Here is a 15,317-nt window from a genome sequence, read left to right as displayed (position 1 = left end):
CACTTACTCCCTCCGGTATCTCATCCAGAGGAGTGCAATTTCACCTCTTACGCATCCTCACTTTTTCTCCCCCTTCTGCCTGTTTACCTCAACCAGTCGGCAGGTGAAATCAGAATATTCTCCGCGATAAACATCACATTCAGACTCTGAGTTCGAGGCCGGAGGATAATGGACCCAGCAAAGATTTTTGTTGGTTCTATCGATCAGGGAACCACCAGCACCCGATTTCTAATCTTTAATCGCGAGGGAGATCCTGTCGCATCACATCAAGTCGAATTCAAGCAGATATATCCTAACCCGGGGTAAGGACTGTTGTTCCTGATGCTTTATGACAGCGCTAACGGAGTTGGCAGATGGCACGAGCACGATCCGCTAGAGCTTGTATCTTCTGTGGAAACCTGCATCGAAGAAGCTGTTAAACAATTCGAAATCAACGGGTACGACCAACAATCTATTAAGGCGGTGGGAATTACCAATCAGCGAGAGACTACAGTTGTTTGGGACCATGAAACCGGGGAGCCACTTTATAATGCGATTGTCTGGACCGACACCCGCTCGCAAGCTGTTGTTGATGAGCTTAAAAAGAAACCCGGAGCATCGCAACTTCAACAGATCTGCGGTCTGCCGCTCTCAACCTATTCCTCTTCCTCTAAGCTCCTCTGGATGCTTACAAATGTTCCCAAGGTCAAAGAGGCATACGAAAAAGGCACCTTGGCCTTCGGAACTGTTGATGCCTGGTTGGTTTACCGACTGAACGGCGGAAGCGCTGCCAATGTTTTCGTCTCTGATTGTACGAACGCCTCACGTACAATGTTCATGAACCTAGAGACACTGGGATACGACGACTTCTTGCTGGATTTCTTTGGCATTAAGGGCCGAGTACACCTGCCCAAAATTGTTCCTTCTTCAGATGTCACAGCCTACGGTGCACTCTCCAACGGCAGGCTTGCGGGGGTTCCTATCATGGGATGCTTGGGAGATCAGTCCTCAGCCCTTGTAGGGCAAAAAGGGTTCTCCCCCGGCATGGCCAAGAATACATATGGCACAGGATGCTTCCTGCTGTACAACGTCGGGGACAAACCAGTTATCTCCAAGCACGGCCTTCTGGCGACTATAGCGTATAATTTCGATGGACGACCAGTATATGCGCTCGAAGGAAGCATAGCGGTTGGTGGATCTGGAATCAAATTCCTTCAGAATAATTTAGAGTTCTTCAGGGAGTCTAAGGAAGTTAACGACTTGGCTTTAACTGTGGAAGACAACGGCGGGTGTGTTTTCGTTACCGCGTTTAGCGGACTTTACGCTCCGTATTGGATCGATGATGCAAAGGGAACTATATGTAAGCTGGAACTTCTCAAATTTACCCTCATATGCTAATACTAATACAAAATAGTTGGGATCACCCAATATACCCAGAAGGGCCACATTGCCCGAGCAACACTGGAAGCGACCTGCTTCCAAACCAAGGCAATTCTGAATGCCATGGAGAAAGACAGCGGACACGCCCTATTCGAGCTCGCTGTTGATGGAGGAATGAGCAACTCGGATCTCGCTATGCAGGTACAGAACGGATAACTCTCTACCCCTGCCTAAATACAGAGAACTCCATACTGATATATCCTTCTTTCCAATGCAAAAGATCCAAGCCGACCTCATCTCCATCCCCGTTTACCGCCCCAAGATGCGCGAAACAACCGCCCTCGGCGCCGCCATTGCCGCAGGCCTAGCTGTCGGTCTCTGGCGCAACTTCGCCGAGCTCCGCGACATCAACCGTGCCGGGGGTACAGTCTTCCGCCCGCAGACGAGTCAGGACATAAGCCGCGAGCAATTTTCCCTCTGGGAAAAGGCAGTGAGCATGTGTAGAGGGTGGGTTGGCGATAAATCGCACGCAACGGAGCACAGAGACACTGAGGGGAAGCCTACTCAGAAGGTGGATCTGAGTAACGGTCATAAGGGGGTTGTTGACGCGGCTTCTGCCACTGCCCCTAGCAACATTGTGTCACCATTGTTGTCGGCGAAAATGAATGGGGATTTGGTGCTATCAAAGGGCACGCCGTGGATTAATATCTCGGGGGATTTGGAGGATGCTGATGATCAGGACTTGTTTCTGGAGTTGAGGAAGTTAGAGATTTTACAGAGGCTGAAGAGGTTGGGTAAGGTTAAGGTTACCTACTTTTGAGTTTGGGTTCATACTTAGGGTTATTTCTCAACCTTGAATTCGTAACCCTGACCTTGTATAAACAAGTCGTTTGATCTGTAATGATCCCCCATGGATCTGATATAGGGATAGAAATGTTTTTTATAAAAAAAAAGGACAGCCACTTTTGCTCAGCTTTCGGCACCGCATAATGCATTAACTCCGTAGTATAACTATATTTACCGGTCGATCATTATCCATTCAAACATTACGCTTCTCCTTATCGAGAAATCTTCTCATCTTCCCTCCCTTCCCCATCTCTCACAAAAACACAATTCAACTCTGAAGCCGGTGTAAGAGTAACCTCAAACCTCAACCTTGGGTCTTCAACCACACTCTTACCAGCCTCGGGCACTGCCTGAATGCGCTCAAACGCCTGCAAGATTCTAACAACTGTGTATCCCATCTCAATCATCGCAAATTGCTGACCAATGCAGATTCGCGGGCCCCCATTGAACGGAATAAACTGCCATGGTTTCGGTTGCCATCCCGAGAGCCAGCGCTCCGGGTTCCATTGCGCGGGATCGAAGTAGTTCGGTGCAGATGGGGGATCGTAGTTTTCTGGGCTGCGCTGCATAATCATTGTGGAATAGACGACGCGGGTGCCGGCTCTGACGGCGACGGGGGCGAGGCCGTCGGGTCCGCCGCCGCGCGGGAGGGTTGTGTCCTTTAGGGAGAAGCGGACGTTGAATGGGACGACGGGGTAAAGGCGCATTGATTCATTGAGGACGGCATTGAGGTATTTCATTTCCTTGAGGTCCGTGTAAGAGGGCTTTTGGGCGGAGGCGCCGAGGCCCAGGCGCGATGCGATCTCTTCGCGGAGTTTGGCGGTGACCTCTGGGTTGCGGGCTAATTCAAAGAGACAGAATGATAGAGTGGCAGCTGTTGTGTCGCGGCCGGCAAGGAGGATGGCAACGAGTTGGTCGCGAAGAGTGCGGCGGTCACGAGTGAAGCGAGCCAATGCGTGGAGGAAGGTGTCGCTTTTGGAGAGTTTTTGGTCTAGTTCGGCGGGCGACATGGCGAGGACACGGTCAATGTAGGGTTTTATGAAGTCATCCATTACCTTCAGTTGGCGACGGAATTCTGTTCGGGAGAGCACGAACTTGAACACACTTATGAAGAATCAGCATACACCAGTCGACCTAAGGATATAGGCAAATTTACCCCAGCCGAAAGTATTGTGCCTGGCGGCGTTGCACGTAGCGGAAAGCCTCGGCGAATTCTGTTTCCGGGTTTTGAAGGCTATCTGTTCCTTGACCGAGGAGGTAGTTGGTAGCAGCATCCAAGGTATAGCGGAAAAACAGGGAAGTGACATCCACAATTTTGCTTTCGTTGTTACCAGCCAGTAGGGGAATCAGATGTTGAACGTGCTTCTCAAATATCTCCGTATCCACAAGACGGTCTCGTACAAACATAGGCCGGATGAGATGCCGCGAGGCAGACCACTGTTCGCCATCGGTCACGAAGATGCTGTCTCCCAGAAACTCGCGCCAGTCGCGATGGAAGGACTCGCCTTTGCCATAGTCGGAGAACTGTCCCGTAAGTATGGCCTTAATATTCTCCGGATCCCGAGTAAATATGATACGGCTTGAGATCCCAGCATCCAATTCCACTGTTTTCTTATCCTCAGCCAAAGGCGCGCCTTTGGCGTTTCTCATAACGTCAGTAAAGTACTCGAGGTCCTGGTCCGATTTGTTCGCTTGCATGGACTTGTAGATGAAGTCCATGGCTGAAGAGAGTCGCCGGTCAGCATGGGAGTTTCTAGAGATTGAGGGGATTAACAAACCATATGGAAGACGAAACGGTATCTTAGGGGCTCTGCTACCCAGACGCGAGAGTTGCCATTGCACTTGGATCTTGCGAGCCAAACAGGCGAGGAAGAATGCCCCAAGCAGGTACACGACCGCCTGTCCAGGCGTTGTCTTGCTCACGAGCTCTTCAATCATCTTTGAGCCGACAAGCGCGATGTGCCGTGACCAGATATGGTTTCAGAGAAGCGGGCGTACTTCATTCTCTGCAGCTTGCGACAGCGGGGAATGGGCGAAATTTGTAGACATGAATGGCTTATGTGATGAAACATTCCATGAGTCCATGACTCCACTGGGTTATGAGCATTGACCATAAAGATTATGGAGAGCGGCCATTCAGCGTGGGGAGAAAGCGAGAGCCTTCATGAGCACATGTTCGAGAATACCTAGGCAGGGCAGTTCCATACCCCATTGGGGAGAGCTTGCGAACCCCGCGTTTAGCGGCTTCGGTTTTGGCATTTGACCGTCTCCGAGCATCTTGTGATGATATCACTAAGTGGCCTCTTTTGTCGCTGGTGCGAAAACTCGACGATGGAGATTCGATGATCTCTTAGTGCAGGGAAAAGAGAAAAGAACATGGCTCAGACTGATTCAGGCTGTTGTCGCACACCATCACGTGAGATGATACGTCTAACATGTTCGTCTGTGCTACGTTTCTGTCTGTATAAATATGTGTTCGACTGTCGGTTTCAGTCTATCGATGTGAGCTCTACATCAAACAATTATTATGGATTACTAGGTCAGCCCTTTTGGCCAATATGTGCTAGTGCTACTCAGAACGCAACTTGTTGCTAGGCACGAATACAAGGCCTGAAATCTGCTTAAGACATGTTTGATATAGTGCTCTGTTGTTCAGCTCCCAAATACTAACGACGCAACTAAAATGAGTATCCTTCTACATAGGCTTCTGTGACACCGCTGGTTTCTAACTCCAGTGAGTGAGCATCTTCGTAGGTTGGACGCCAATCATTAACGAGAGCTTCGCCAGTGAAGAAGTCGACACTAGTGGAACTAGTCCCGGTATGCTTCCAGTCGACCGACTCACTGTCAAGGCTACGCGTTTCTGATTTTGTACAGTCTTCCGAGAAGACACGTTAGCATATGACCGTAGTAAGCAGCTAACAGAACATTCCAATTGCCTTGCAACGATCGGCTTTCTCTTTGCCGGACTGCATTTTTTCCTGCTGAGCCTACCCGAATGACTGCTCTTCTGGAAGCTCTTCGATTTTGATTGATCGGAATCGACAACTGGCTCTACTGGAGAGGTTGGACAAGTTAACATTCTCCGGCTGGCGGTGGCTAAATACCAACTCTCGCGAGATCCTCCCATCTACCGGGATCTTGGGTTCAGGTCACAAGAAAAACTCTGGATATCTATGACGCTTGGTTTTCCTTTAGACAGCTCGATCGTCGACCTGTACCCTCCGATCGGGAGACGCGCAACAGTGTGATAGCCAGCCAAGAGCCTCGTGCAGAAGGGATTGCTCCCTGTCAGATAGGTTGAGAACGACAAACTCATGGTAATGCGCAGATTATTACAGACCAGAACTCCAGTTGATTGGTAGGGTTTTCGAATTGAAAGCTGGCCTAGTTGGTCTAACGGCATGATCCATTCAGGAAAATACACGGTTAGATGGGTTGAGTGTGCGGTTCACAATTATCGTGGAAACGGCCACTGGCAACACGAGGGTCGCTAGTGCAATCTCGGGGGTGATTCTGATTGTGAGGCATATTGGACATCGGGACGTCCCAGGTATGGGTTTGACGTGGCAATTTGGGCCCAGAAACCCCTATGACTAGGAGAGAATATTGGCATATTGGAAATTTGGTGGGCACTGTACCACACGAAGTTGGGTCCTACTCAGCCACGGACAGCTGAGGTATGTGATCTGGTCGGGATCAAGAAAGAAAGCCGAATTTTCGTTAAGACCATGGCTTGGTTTGCCTGGCACGAGGATACTCCCAATATCCTCTGCATGGTTCTAAAACTATCACCAGGTGCTGTACCCAGAGGAAGCAAGAGCACAACAACTAGTGACTAGCGTTATTTCTCTCTTGGAACAGGTTATTTGAACAGGAAATGAGAGTATATTCAAGAGAAAAATAAAGGTCATGATCACTTATCTCAGCATCCAGCTGTTTGACAGTCGGCATGCTTATATTACATGAGTAGCTTAGGGCCGTGATACTTGCGCTTCTCGAGGTCGACGGACTTAACATTGGTAGTTGTCCGCTTTGGGAATCCTTCAAACGACACTGCGTAGGTGGCAACAGTGTGGGCGACCAGCTGCGAGAAGAGTCAACTGTGAGCTTTGTACCAGCACCGAGAATTTCAAAATATACCTTGCTATTGACCTCCCAAGCAGTTGCGTTGACGTTTCCGAGGTCATCGCACAACTGATGATAGCATGGATCATACCAGTTGCCTGCAATTCCCCCAAACATCTCCTGCTCCTCGTCGGTCTTCACACCTTCCGCACCAGTAGCGATACCGCCGCCTGGAATGCCGTTTCGAATGAAACCATCGTAATCACTCCTCCCATCGAACGGAATGTATGTGAAGTTGAGCCCATGAGAAGTGTAGAACTCGGTGTAAAGATCACGTAGCTCTTCGGATCCAACAGGGTTAACCTCATTCGTAGCATTGTAGACTTGATAGGCGAAATTGGGCGAAGCCAGCATGTCATAATCCATGAAGAGACGAATCTTCAGGTTCTCCTCTTCGCTGAGAACAGATACATAATAGTCGGAGCCCAACAGACCCTCCTCCTCAGCCGCCCACCAAGCGAAGCGTACACAGTTGTTTACGTCGTATTTGCTAAGTTGAGTCGCAACTTCCAGAAGGGTCAGAGTGCCAGAGCCGTCGTCATTGATACCAGGTCCTTCCGCGACGCTGTCACTGTGACCTCCGAGCATTACACAGTTTTCAGGGTCCCCTCGCCTCGTCTGCGCAATAATGTTGGTTGTATAAATAGTGTCAACTGTTGCATCGATGTAAGCAATCGAATCGACCTTCTTTCCCTCCTTCAATTGCTGGACGTAGGGTGCGGCGTCAGTATCAGATATGCCGAAAGTAGCAACGTGGTAAGGTGATGGGGTTCCCAACGTTCCGCTAACTTCACCATGCTCGTTATTGTATACTACCGCGGCAACTGCGCCTGCTTTGCCAGCTAGTTCTGATTTGGTACCGAAAGGACAGGTACCGCGTTGGATCAAGGCAATTGCCCCAGCGAGCTCAGAAGGATAGTCGGCCTTGTCGCATCCTTCGTTCGACACAAGGATTAGCGAGCCGTATACTGGCTCTCTGTTCTTGGTGGGAGGGGTTAAGCCCATAGGACGGGCTGATGCTGGCACCTCGTGGCCAAGGACGAGGCGAGATTCAAAAACATTGCCAGAAACAGCAGGAAAGGATTGGTTTGTAACGTCGTAATAGTCGCCTAGTTCCATAATTGTAGAGTAAATATAATCCAACGTCCCCCAATGGCCTAGACGTCCAATATGAGTTCTTGCAGGTTGTACAGTTCTGGCAGTCGGACGTACCCTTGCTGCCAATCACACGAGTCGGATGATTGTATTCATCTATTCCGCGTTCTGCCAGGCTATACAGGACTTTGGCCCTATCGAGAAGGTTGCTCACATGAATCTGAGCCTGCAGCCCTTCAGAGCTCACAAGAGGCTTCTGCGCATCACTCAGTGGTAGCTGTTCCAGAGTCTCGGGGAGGGGAATTCCAAGGGCGGAGATGCCGCCGATCAACCCCAGGGAGACTGCCGCTGGTCTCATTATCCGGTCGACTGCCACAGTACACTAATAATAATCACTGCAAATGCGCAACAAGAATGAGGTTTATTGATATTTTCGAGGACCTTGGAAGAGTGAGGAGAAGGATGAGGATATTGGATGGGAACTAAGGAAAGCTGAAGCTCAACCAGCGGATGGTGTTCGCGTGACGCAGGGGAGCTAATGCTAGCGTCGGCTTATCGAGTTGCGGCTGTAGGAATGACCATAGCCGAACCTCAAAAGACTAACAATAATAGCAATATCAATATGAAAACGGAATAGAGTAAAGCATACCTTAACTGGGATCGCTGGGTTAAAGATCATAGTAATTCGAATTAAGAACTTCCAAGGACTCCGTCACGCCCTTCCTGCCCAAATTAACTTAGGTTGCATGACGCGATGCTGACTCAGCTGCTTTCAATGATAGTCAACTAAGCCAAAAATGGTAAGCTCGCGTAAACTCGCTCTGTACACGCCGTTCCCTGTGAGCATCTATGTTCAGTCCTTGGTTTAGTTGGTTCTGCCTACCTAAAGATACCTTGGTGTGCCTCAGTTGTTGTCTTTGTTGCTGTGATTCCTGGCCTAGCTCTCTCTATATCCAAGCTGTACTCTTAATCTTCGGTGCTTTGTGAGCGGATATTGTAGAGTTGCGTAGATATCAACATATAGGTTTGTTTGTCCGGACCTCAAATAAGCTACGATTTCATTGGCGCTGACGTCAAGTATTAAAATGAGGACACTGCTGAAATTGATGCCTTACTTATAAGGCTTGTTTGTACGCCACTCATATAGAGTCACGTGATAAATGGCTGGAGAAGTTGTTCTGGGCACCTTTCATCATCTCGAACTCGTCTTGGGCTTTGTGACGAGTATCAACAAGCCTTGACAGTCTTCCACACCTCCCTAATTTGTCGATCAGGCTTTTTTATATCAGTTGACGGATATTCTCATCCAGATTTGATCAAGGGACGACGTAAGATAAAGGACTTCAAATTTCTTTTCCTCTTCCCTATTCCGCTCCCCCCGGTTCTTGCGCCGGCGCAACCACGATGGCTACCGTTGCGGTGGGCACTCCTCTAGCGGAGGCTTTGAGCAATGCTATTCAACCAAAACTGGTGGAGATGGGCTGGAGTTCTGATAGTAGCGATTCCGCGCTGACTGAGTACGTTATTTTAATGCTCGTCAATGGCAAGACTCAGGAACAGATTGCCAGCGAACTCTCAAACGATCTCCTCGGGCTAGGCGAAGGCGATACACAAGCAGTGGATTTTTCAAGATGGCTCTTTGAGCAAGTCGACGCTTTCAACCAGCAAATCAATGGCCAGAGTGCACAGACATCGAATGACAACGCCCAAGCGATTCCGTCATTTGACGACCAAGAGACCACAACGTCTCAGGTGCAAGGCCATGAAAAAGGACCCCAGTCATCTGATACGAACATGAGTGACGCCGGAATTTCCGGCGATGGAATGTAGGTATTCATTGATGAAAAAGACTTGAAATCATACTAATGTCGCCGGGACACAGACCTACGGGACCAAAGTCAATGCGCAACGGCCGTCAAGGCGGCCAGGCAGGTCGGGGTAGAATGCTCAACCAGATCAACCGAAACCTAGATCGCGGGGATTCTGGATTGCATCGTATTCGCGACCAGACTGGTGGCGGCCGAATAAACTCTCATTCACGCGGCGGAAACAGGGGCGGGCGCTTTAACCAGAACGGTAATGGAAGGCTGTTTGGTGGGCGCGGTGGCATGGGTATGGGGAACAACCAGATGGCAGGTGCTGCGGGCAACCTGATGAACATGAACCCGAACGATCAGATGCATCTGATGTCCCTCCTTGAAGAACAAGCGAGGATGATGGCACAACTCATGCCCGGTTTTGTCTCACCGGCAATAAACCCGGCGTTTCAGCAGTCTGGCCCACAACGCTCCTTGTCGGACCGAGTTGAACGCCCAAGAGGGCCCCGTCAACATGGGGCCTTTGGAAATCGAGCGCAACGTGCAGACTCGAAAAATAACGACACCGATATGGACATGACTTCCGACGGTGCCGTGCAAAATGGCCAGGATGAAAACAACACAGATAACATTTGCCATTTCAACCTTCGCTGCACGAGGAAGGACTGCCCCTTCGCGCATCAGTCTCCCGCTGCCCCCGAGGGTACTCCTGTTGATGTTTCGGACGTGTGCTCTTATGGTGCGGCGTGCAAAAACCGCAAGTGCACTGGGAGGCACCCCTCGCCAGCTGTGAAATCAGCCCATCAAGCAGAAGAACTTTGCAGGTTCTTCCCTAACTGCACGAATCCTCACTGTCATTTCAAGCATCCTTCGATGCCGCTGTGCCGCAATGGTGCTGACTGTTCCACCCCCGACTGCAAGTTCACGCATCTCCAGACTGCCTGCAAATTCAATCCCTGTCTTAACCCTACTTGTCCTTACAAGCACGCCGAAGGCCAGAGAGGTGCATTTGCCGACAAAGTCTGGACCGCAGACTCCGCTAAAGCAAAGGCACGCATTAGCGAGCGGAAGTTTGTCAACGACGAGGATGCCCCCGAGGAGCTCATCAAGCCAGAGACTGGGGCGGAACCCTCTTCACAAGAGATTGTAACATAGTCTAGATGATTTTTTTCGGGCTATGCACCGGCCATAGCCGTCTCTGATACCTCACAAACTACCTTTCTGCATGGTCTGGCAACGTGTACTATCTGCTTTTGCTTTTTGAGGACGATCTTTAAATGGTGGGATAGGCGTCAATTGTTTCATTAATGCTACTGATATCCCTGGGACTGGGTGACAGAGAAGATATGCCTGTAAATAGAACCTGGATACAAGATTATGTCAAAGCACACAGTTTGCTCCTTTTAGTGACAAATTTTTTTTTTCCCACTGGGTATGCCTCTTATTGCGACTTAAACCGGGCCCTTGCGGCGTCGATGCATGGTACTTGTAGTAACGATGAAGTATAAATACGGTAATCTTACCGGGGCACATCCAAGCACCCCGACGGAGTCGTAAGTTGCCTGACGTCTACCCCTACCAGATGTTCTTCATTTCTCAATGACTTTCGCTACTACTCATTTTCGCTGAAATGCGTGGATCATGCGCCGCTAGTTCTGCACTAAAGCGTTTAGAAAGACCATTGGCTTTTCCTTGCAATGGTCAACGGCGCTTCTTGCATGCCATTTCGGAGGGACACACTGTTGGCATCATAGGCGGTGGAATCACTGGCCTCACAGCCGCATACCGATTATCCAGGGACCCAAAATGCTCCAAGGTTACCGTCTATGAGAAAGGCCCTCGCGTGGGCGGCTGGATTCAATCCGAGAAAATTAACGTGGACGGAGAGCATATTGTCTTCGAATATGGACCGCGTACACTGCGAGCTAGCACCATTACTGCATTTCCACTTTTGGACTTGGTATAGCTGGCGCCCTTGGGTATCTACTTGCTCAATTGGAGTTTGAGAGCTAACAACTGGAAATTTTGGTAGTTGACCGAGCTGGGGCTAGAAGACGAAATGCTTATCACGAAAACGTCATCCGCCGCGAGCCAGAACCGCTATATCTATTACCCCGATCGCCTCGTTCGTATGCCGGGGCCGCAGAAAGGGGCCAGTCGAATATCTCAGCTCATAACGACGTTGAAAAGTCTACTACAAGAACCAGTCTTCGAGAGTGTGCTTCCTAGCCTTTTGAAGGAGCCCTTCGTTAAGCGTCCATTGAACTTGCCTTCAGACGAATCCGTCATGGAGTTTGTATCACGACGGTGGTCTACCAAAATAGCTGACAATTTGGCTTCCAGTGTATTTCAAGGCATATATGCAGGGAATATTGACAAGCTGAGTGCGGAAACGCTCCTGGGCCCGCTTCGGGCGCATGAGTTGTCTGGTAGTGTAGCCAAGGGTATAACGGAGATGAAAGGGAAACAGTACTGGATTTCGGACGATTTCATTTCCATGCTCCTCATAAGTGAAGCAAAGAAAGCGTCTCACTTAGACTACCTCAGAAGCCTGGCAAAGGACAGCAGTACATTGACTTTCAAGAACGGCGTCGGTCAGCTGGCAGACGCTCTGGTTGCAGAGTTGAAACGATCACCAAAAGTTGAAGTCCTCACGCATGCAAATGTCACAAGCATTCTCCAAGATCATGAGAGCTCCAACCTCACTGTATGTTGATTTCAAAGTTCGAGTATCTCGAAGCGAGCATTTATGCGGAAAAACTGACCTGTCTATCTAACAGGTAAAAGTAGAAGATGGTCAGAGTCGTGTTCACAACCGTCTCATTGCTACCAACCCGCCTTGCGACCTCGCAAGACAACTTCAGTGTTCACTGGAGCCCGAGAAGCAGCCCACAGGAACAATAAATGCCCTACAGAGACACAACTACGCAACAACTACTATGGTTGTGAATTTGTATTACTCAAATCCTGATCTGATCCCTGTTCGAGGTTTCGGCTACCTGATTCCCAGGTCGATACCTTTTGCGCAGAATCCTGAGCGAGCACTGGGTGTGATATTTGCTTCAGAATCTAGTGTAGGTCAAGACACAGCCACCGGCACAAAGCTCACAGTCATGATGGGGGGCCATTATTGGGACGGGTGGAAAGAATCAGACTATCCGGACCACGATACTGCGGTCTCGATGTCTCAAGCCTTACTGAAAAGGCATCTGGGCATCCTGGATTCTCCCAAAGTAGCCCACACCCGATTGCAGCGCGATGCTATTCCTCAGCCCACCGTTGGGCATCTTGAACGTATGCAAGACATTTCAACGTCTATTAAGTCTGAGCTCAAAAACCGTGTCACTCTGGCTGGGGCGTGGTATTCAATGCATGGTACCGGCGTGGTGGACAGCATTCGTCAGGCTTATCTAGCTGCGAAATATGGCCCTGAGCTGGAATACTCAGGAGCACCGTTCCCTTTTCCATCCCTGACGGATTCACTTGGTGGTGGTGGTATAATTACCCACTACCAACCTCGCTGGATAACGGCGTCATCTGAGGAATTGTTCAGGAAATGTGGGATAGAAAAGAATCCCAATTAGAGTAATGCAGGCTCTGGTAGAGCAGGCCTGAAGGCATCAATGCTAGTCCGGATGGACCCAAGGCCGGTTACACGAGGGGTTACTGTTGGCATTTAGGGAAAGATTCGGCAGTAGAAGATGGTTTAATTTAAACACCTGTAAAATATGAAGTTCAAAGATACCCCGTTCTGTCGTGTTTGATAGCTCTATTCTCACTCGGTCCTTCGCTCATTTGAGCCATAGATCATTCTTGTGAGCGAAACACTGCGACGTGAACAGCACGAACTCTTGAGGATTGTCGGACGTCGTGATTCGAGTACTGACCCATAATCTTGACACAGACGAGTCACTTGCGTAAAGTGGACTACAGGGAGGCGATTATGTAGTAATTGCCAAGCAATTGTTATAATCGGCCATATGCATGGTTATTGATATGAAGCGTGGCGAGGAAGCTTCAGAGCGCGCTGCAATAAAGAGGCCGCCGCATCATAAGTGCCTTTAGGGCGAGTATGAAGTCGTTCTCTTCGATTCGCAAGTGCCAAATGAAACGCCGACCTTCAGCCCTTAGCAAACCTACTTCTCTTGCTTCTCCTTCTGGAATTCGCTTTCCTTGTCTTCCCCGGCGGCATCAAAACCAAGCGCATCGAGCTGGCGGATCAGCTCCTGAATTTTGATCACCTTCTCCAGCTGCTCCGGCAGTAAAACCTCTCCCTTGTTCTTCTTGTCGCTTAACTCCCGCGCTTGCTTAAGCTTCTTCCTTAGGTTCCGAGCCTTCTTCTCCCGCTCTACCTCCGGATTGACAGGATCCGCAGGCGCATCCTGTTGCTGCTGTTTTGCCGAACCGGCACGCCAATTATCAATCTGAGAAATATCTTTCCCATTTGTGGTGGATCCGGTGCCGTCCAGGGTAGCTCCAGCCTTTGCTTTTTTCTTCGCCTCCCGCCTTTTCGCGTTCTTGTTGCTGGCCGCGGTGCCGCTACCCGAAACTGATTTTGACGGGTCGCTCCCCGTCTGCGTCAAGCCCTCTGCTCCAGGAACACCAGCTTTCCCGCGGTTCTTCCAAGCAGCTGCAGCGCGGTTTCTGTACAATTCCACATCCTCAGGTGGGCGGTATCCGGGTCGGACCTTGATCTCCTTACGCTTCGAGCCGTCTGCTCGGACTGAAGAGGGTATGTAGCGTTCGCCGGTGACTGCGTCAGTCGTGATTCCGGATTGTGAAACATTGGATATCTGGTTTGGTGAGGCCATTGATGTTAAGTTCGTTGGCTACTACGATTCTGGGCAATGTGTTCTGTGTTCTGTGATGAATCAAGAGGAATCGGCAATGTCTGCAAGGGATAAAGGATAGCCAGGTGGAGAGGGCTGCCAGCTCGATCTCTTAAGACTCGAGGGTTGAGGTGTCAATGGTGCAAATCAAGATCATCTGTATGCAGTATGTAGGTTGGTTGCCGTCACACGGAGGGGCTGTTTTGCTTCGCAATACGTTTGGTCCCTAGGAAGACATAAGAATAAGAGGCTCGGAGGTATAGTCCGCATTATGTAATATAATGTGCACAATTTCTCTTCTGGCCCGGTTGACCAATCAGCGGGCCGTGGATTCCCGCTGCTTTTCGTCTCTTGGAAACCTCAAATCCGACCCGATCTCCCCGTCGCCCGTTCTGTTGTGAGCATCAGAGTTCTTTTGCGCGCCCGCTCTCTCTTCCTCAATTCTTCGCTGTTTGTCTTCGTCGTCACAATGGCCGGTGCTGTGAGTTTCTCTGGCAGATACTTTGATGCGACTGAGAGCAATGGCTAACCACAGGTCTCCCCGTCTAGCTCGCTACCTCTATCTACCAGCACGTCTTCCCATCCCCGGTCGTCCGCGGATGACACGATTGCTGTATTTCCGACATTGCTGACCAGAGTAATTGCAACCACGTATAGGACACTCATCCGCCGAAATGCTGTCTACCTGACATCTATCTTCGTCGGTGCTTTCGCTTTCGAAGTGTGCGTGTCACCGTCCGACATATCCATGCGTCCTTCCGCATGCTAACTATATCTTCTAATAGTGCCTTCGACACCACCACCAACAAGCTCTGGGACACCTGGAACCGTGGCGTACGTACTTGAATGGCCCCGTGCCGGTCATACATTGCTAACCGGCTGCTTCTTTATAGCGTCAATGGAAGGACATCAAGCACCAGTATCTCACCAAGGCTGACGAAGAGGATGACGAGTAAATACGGCTCGGAGGTCGACTACCAAACCGAAAATGCTACGATAACTTGGGGACGCCTAGGCCTGATCATATACACCGATACGTGGGGGCGGATGTGCTATAGTACGGGTGCTTGTATCAAATAGAACTTTGAATTTTGTGACCTGACATTAATCTACCCTCTCGATTTCTGAGCCGTAGATGTAGCAGTCTTTAATGTTTGTCGCCGTGGTTATTTCATGCTTTATATCGCGGAGGAGTGGTGCGATAGACGCCAAGCCCGGCCGCCTTTCACAGTTGGGATGGATA

At 49.9% G+C, this 15,317-nt stretch overlaps 7 protein-coding genes across 7 annotated transcripts, besides 1 other annotated feature; 4 read left to right on the top strand and 3 right to left on the bottom strand.

Moving 5' to 3' along the window:
- Positions 1–15,317: part of a sequence feature (contig 1.64 1..203363(-1)) that runs on past both edges of the window.
- On the top strand, positions 169–2,223 carry ANIA_03916 (glycerol kinase; the record flags this gene model as incomplete). Its single annotated transcript, XM_656428.2, has 4 exons — positions 169–302; positions 354–1,339; positions 1,394–1,560; positions 1,640–2,223. 4 exons carry the CDS (start codon positions 169–171, stop codon positions 2,177–2,179), a joined length of 1,827 nt encoding a protein of 608 aa, XP_661520.1. The 3' UTR covers positions 2,180–2,223.
- On the bottom strand, positions 2,418–4,143 carry ANIA_03917 (protein CYP539D1; the record flags this gene model as incomplete). Its single annotated transcript, XM_656429.1, has 2 exons — positions 2,418–3,309; positions 3,362–4,143. The coding sequence occupies 2 exons, from the start codon at positions 4,141–4,143 to the stop codon at positions 2,418–2,420; spliced, it is 1,674 nt and encodes a 557-aa protein (XP_661521.1).
- On the bottom strand, positions 6,124–8,066 carry ANIA_03918 (uncharacterized protein). Its single transcript, XM_050611373.1, has 3 exons — positions 7,546–8,066; positions 6,349–7,490; positions 6,124–6,292 (listed from the first exon to the last, which is right to left on the bottom strand). The coding sequence occupies exons 1-3, from the start codon at positions 7,784–7,786 to the stop codon at positions 6,167–6,169; spliced, it is 1,509 nt and encodes a 502-aa protein (XP_050467407.1). The 5' UTR covers positions 7,787–8,066; the 3' UTR covers positions 6,124–6,166.
- Positions 8,650–10,400, top strand: ANIA_03919 (mRNA-binding protein NAB2; the record flags this gene model as incomplete). The annotated part of the gene is made up of 2 exons (XM_656431.2): positions 8,650–9,254; positions 9,311–10,400. The coding sequence occupies exons 1-2, from the start codon at positions 8,833–8,835 to the stop codon at positions 10,398–10,400; spliced, it is 1,512 nt and encodes a 503-aa protein (XP_661523.1). The 5' UTR covers positions 8,650–8,832.
- Positions 10,876–12,958, top strand: hem14 (oxygen-dependent protoporphyrinogen oxidase; the record flags this gene model as incomplete). The annotated part of the gene is made up of 3 exons (XM_656432.2): positions 10,876–11,205; positions 11,278–11,952; positions 12,026–12,958. The coding sequence occupies 3 exons, from the start codon at positions 10,876–10,878 to the stop codon at positions 12,827–12,829; spliced, it is 1,809 nt and encodes a 602-aa protein (XP_661524.1). The 3' UTR covers positions 12,830–12,958.
- Positions 13,382–14,056, bottom strand: ANIA_03921 (putative RNA binding protein Pym; the record flags this gene model as incomplete). The annotated part of the gene is made up of 1 exon (XM_656433.1): positions 13,382–14,056. One exon carries the CDS (start codon positions 14,054–14,056, stop codon positions 13,382–13,384), a length of 675 nt encoding a protein of 224 aa, XP_661525.1.
- Positions 14,479–15,188, top strand: ANIA_03922 (cytochrome b-c1 complex subunit 9). Its single transcript, XM_656434.2, has 4 exons — positions 14,479–14,555; positions 14,610–14,797; positions 14,860–14,908; positions 14,968–15,188. Exons 1-4 carry the CDS (start codon positions 14,544–14,546, stop codon positions 15,028–15,030), a joined length of 312 nt encoding a protein of 103 aa, XP_661526.1. The 5' UTR covers positions 14,479–14,543; the 3' UTR covers positions 15,031–15,188.

The sequence above is a fragment of the Aspergillus nidulans genome, chromosome II (genome assembly GCF_000011425.1).
Source record: "Aspergillus nidulans FGSC A4 chromosome II".
Lineage (NCBI taxonomy): Eukaryota > Fungi > Ascomycota > Eurotiomycetes > Eurotiales > Aspergillaceae > Aspergillus > Aspergillus nidulans.
This window is presented reverse-complemented; position numbering and strand designations above follow the sequence as displayed.

Excerpts from the sequence above, each read along its gene's own strand:
- ANIA_03918 (XM_050611373.1), bottom strand. The coding sequence starts at position 7,786 with ATGAGACCAGCGGCAGTCTCCCTGGGGTTGATCGGCGGCATCTCCGCC. Across the intron at positions 7,491-7,545 it reads TCGTGTGATTGGCAGCAAGG|GCCATTGGGGGACGTTGGAT; the intron begins GTACGTCCGACT and ends TTGGACGTCTAG. Across the intron at positions 6,293-6,348 it reads CTTGGGAGGTCAATAGCAAG|CTGGTCGCCCACACTGTTGC; the intron begins GTATATTTTGAA and ends CTCTTCTCGCAG.
- ANIA_03922 (XM_656434.2), top strand. Across the intron at positions 14,798-14,859 it reads GGTGCTTTCGCTTTCGAAGT|TGCCTTCGACACCACCACCA; the intron begins GTGCGTGTCACC and ends ATCTTCTAATAG. Across the intron at positions 14,909-14,967 it reads GGGACACCTGGAACCGTGGC|CGTCAATGGAAGGACATCAA; the intron begins GTACGTACTTGA and ends GCTTCTTTATAG.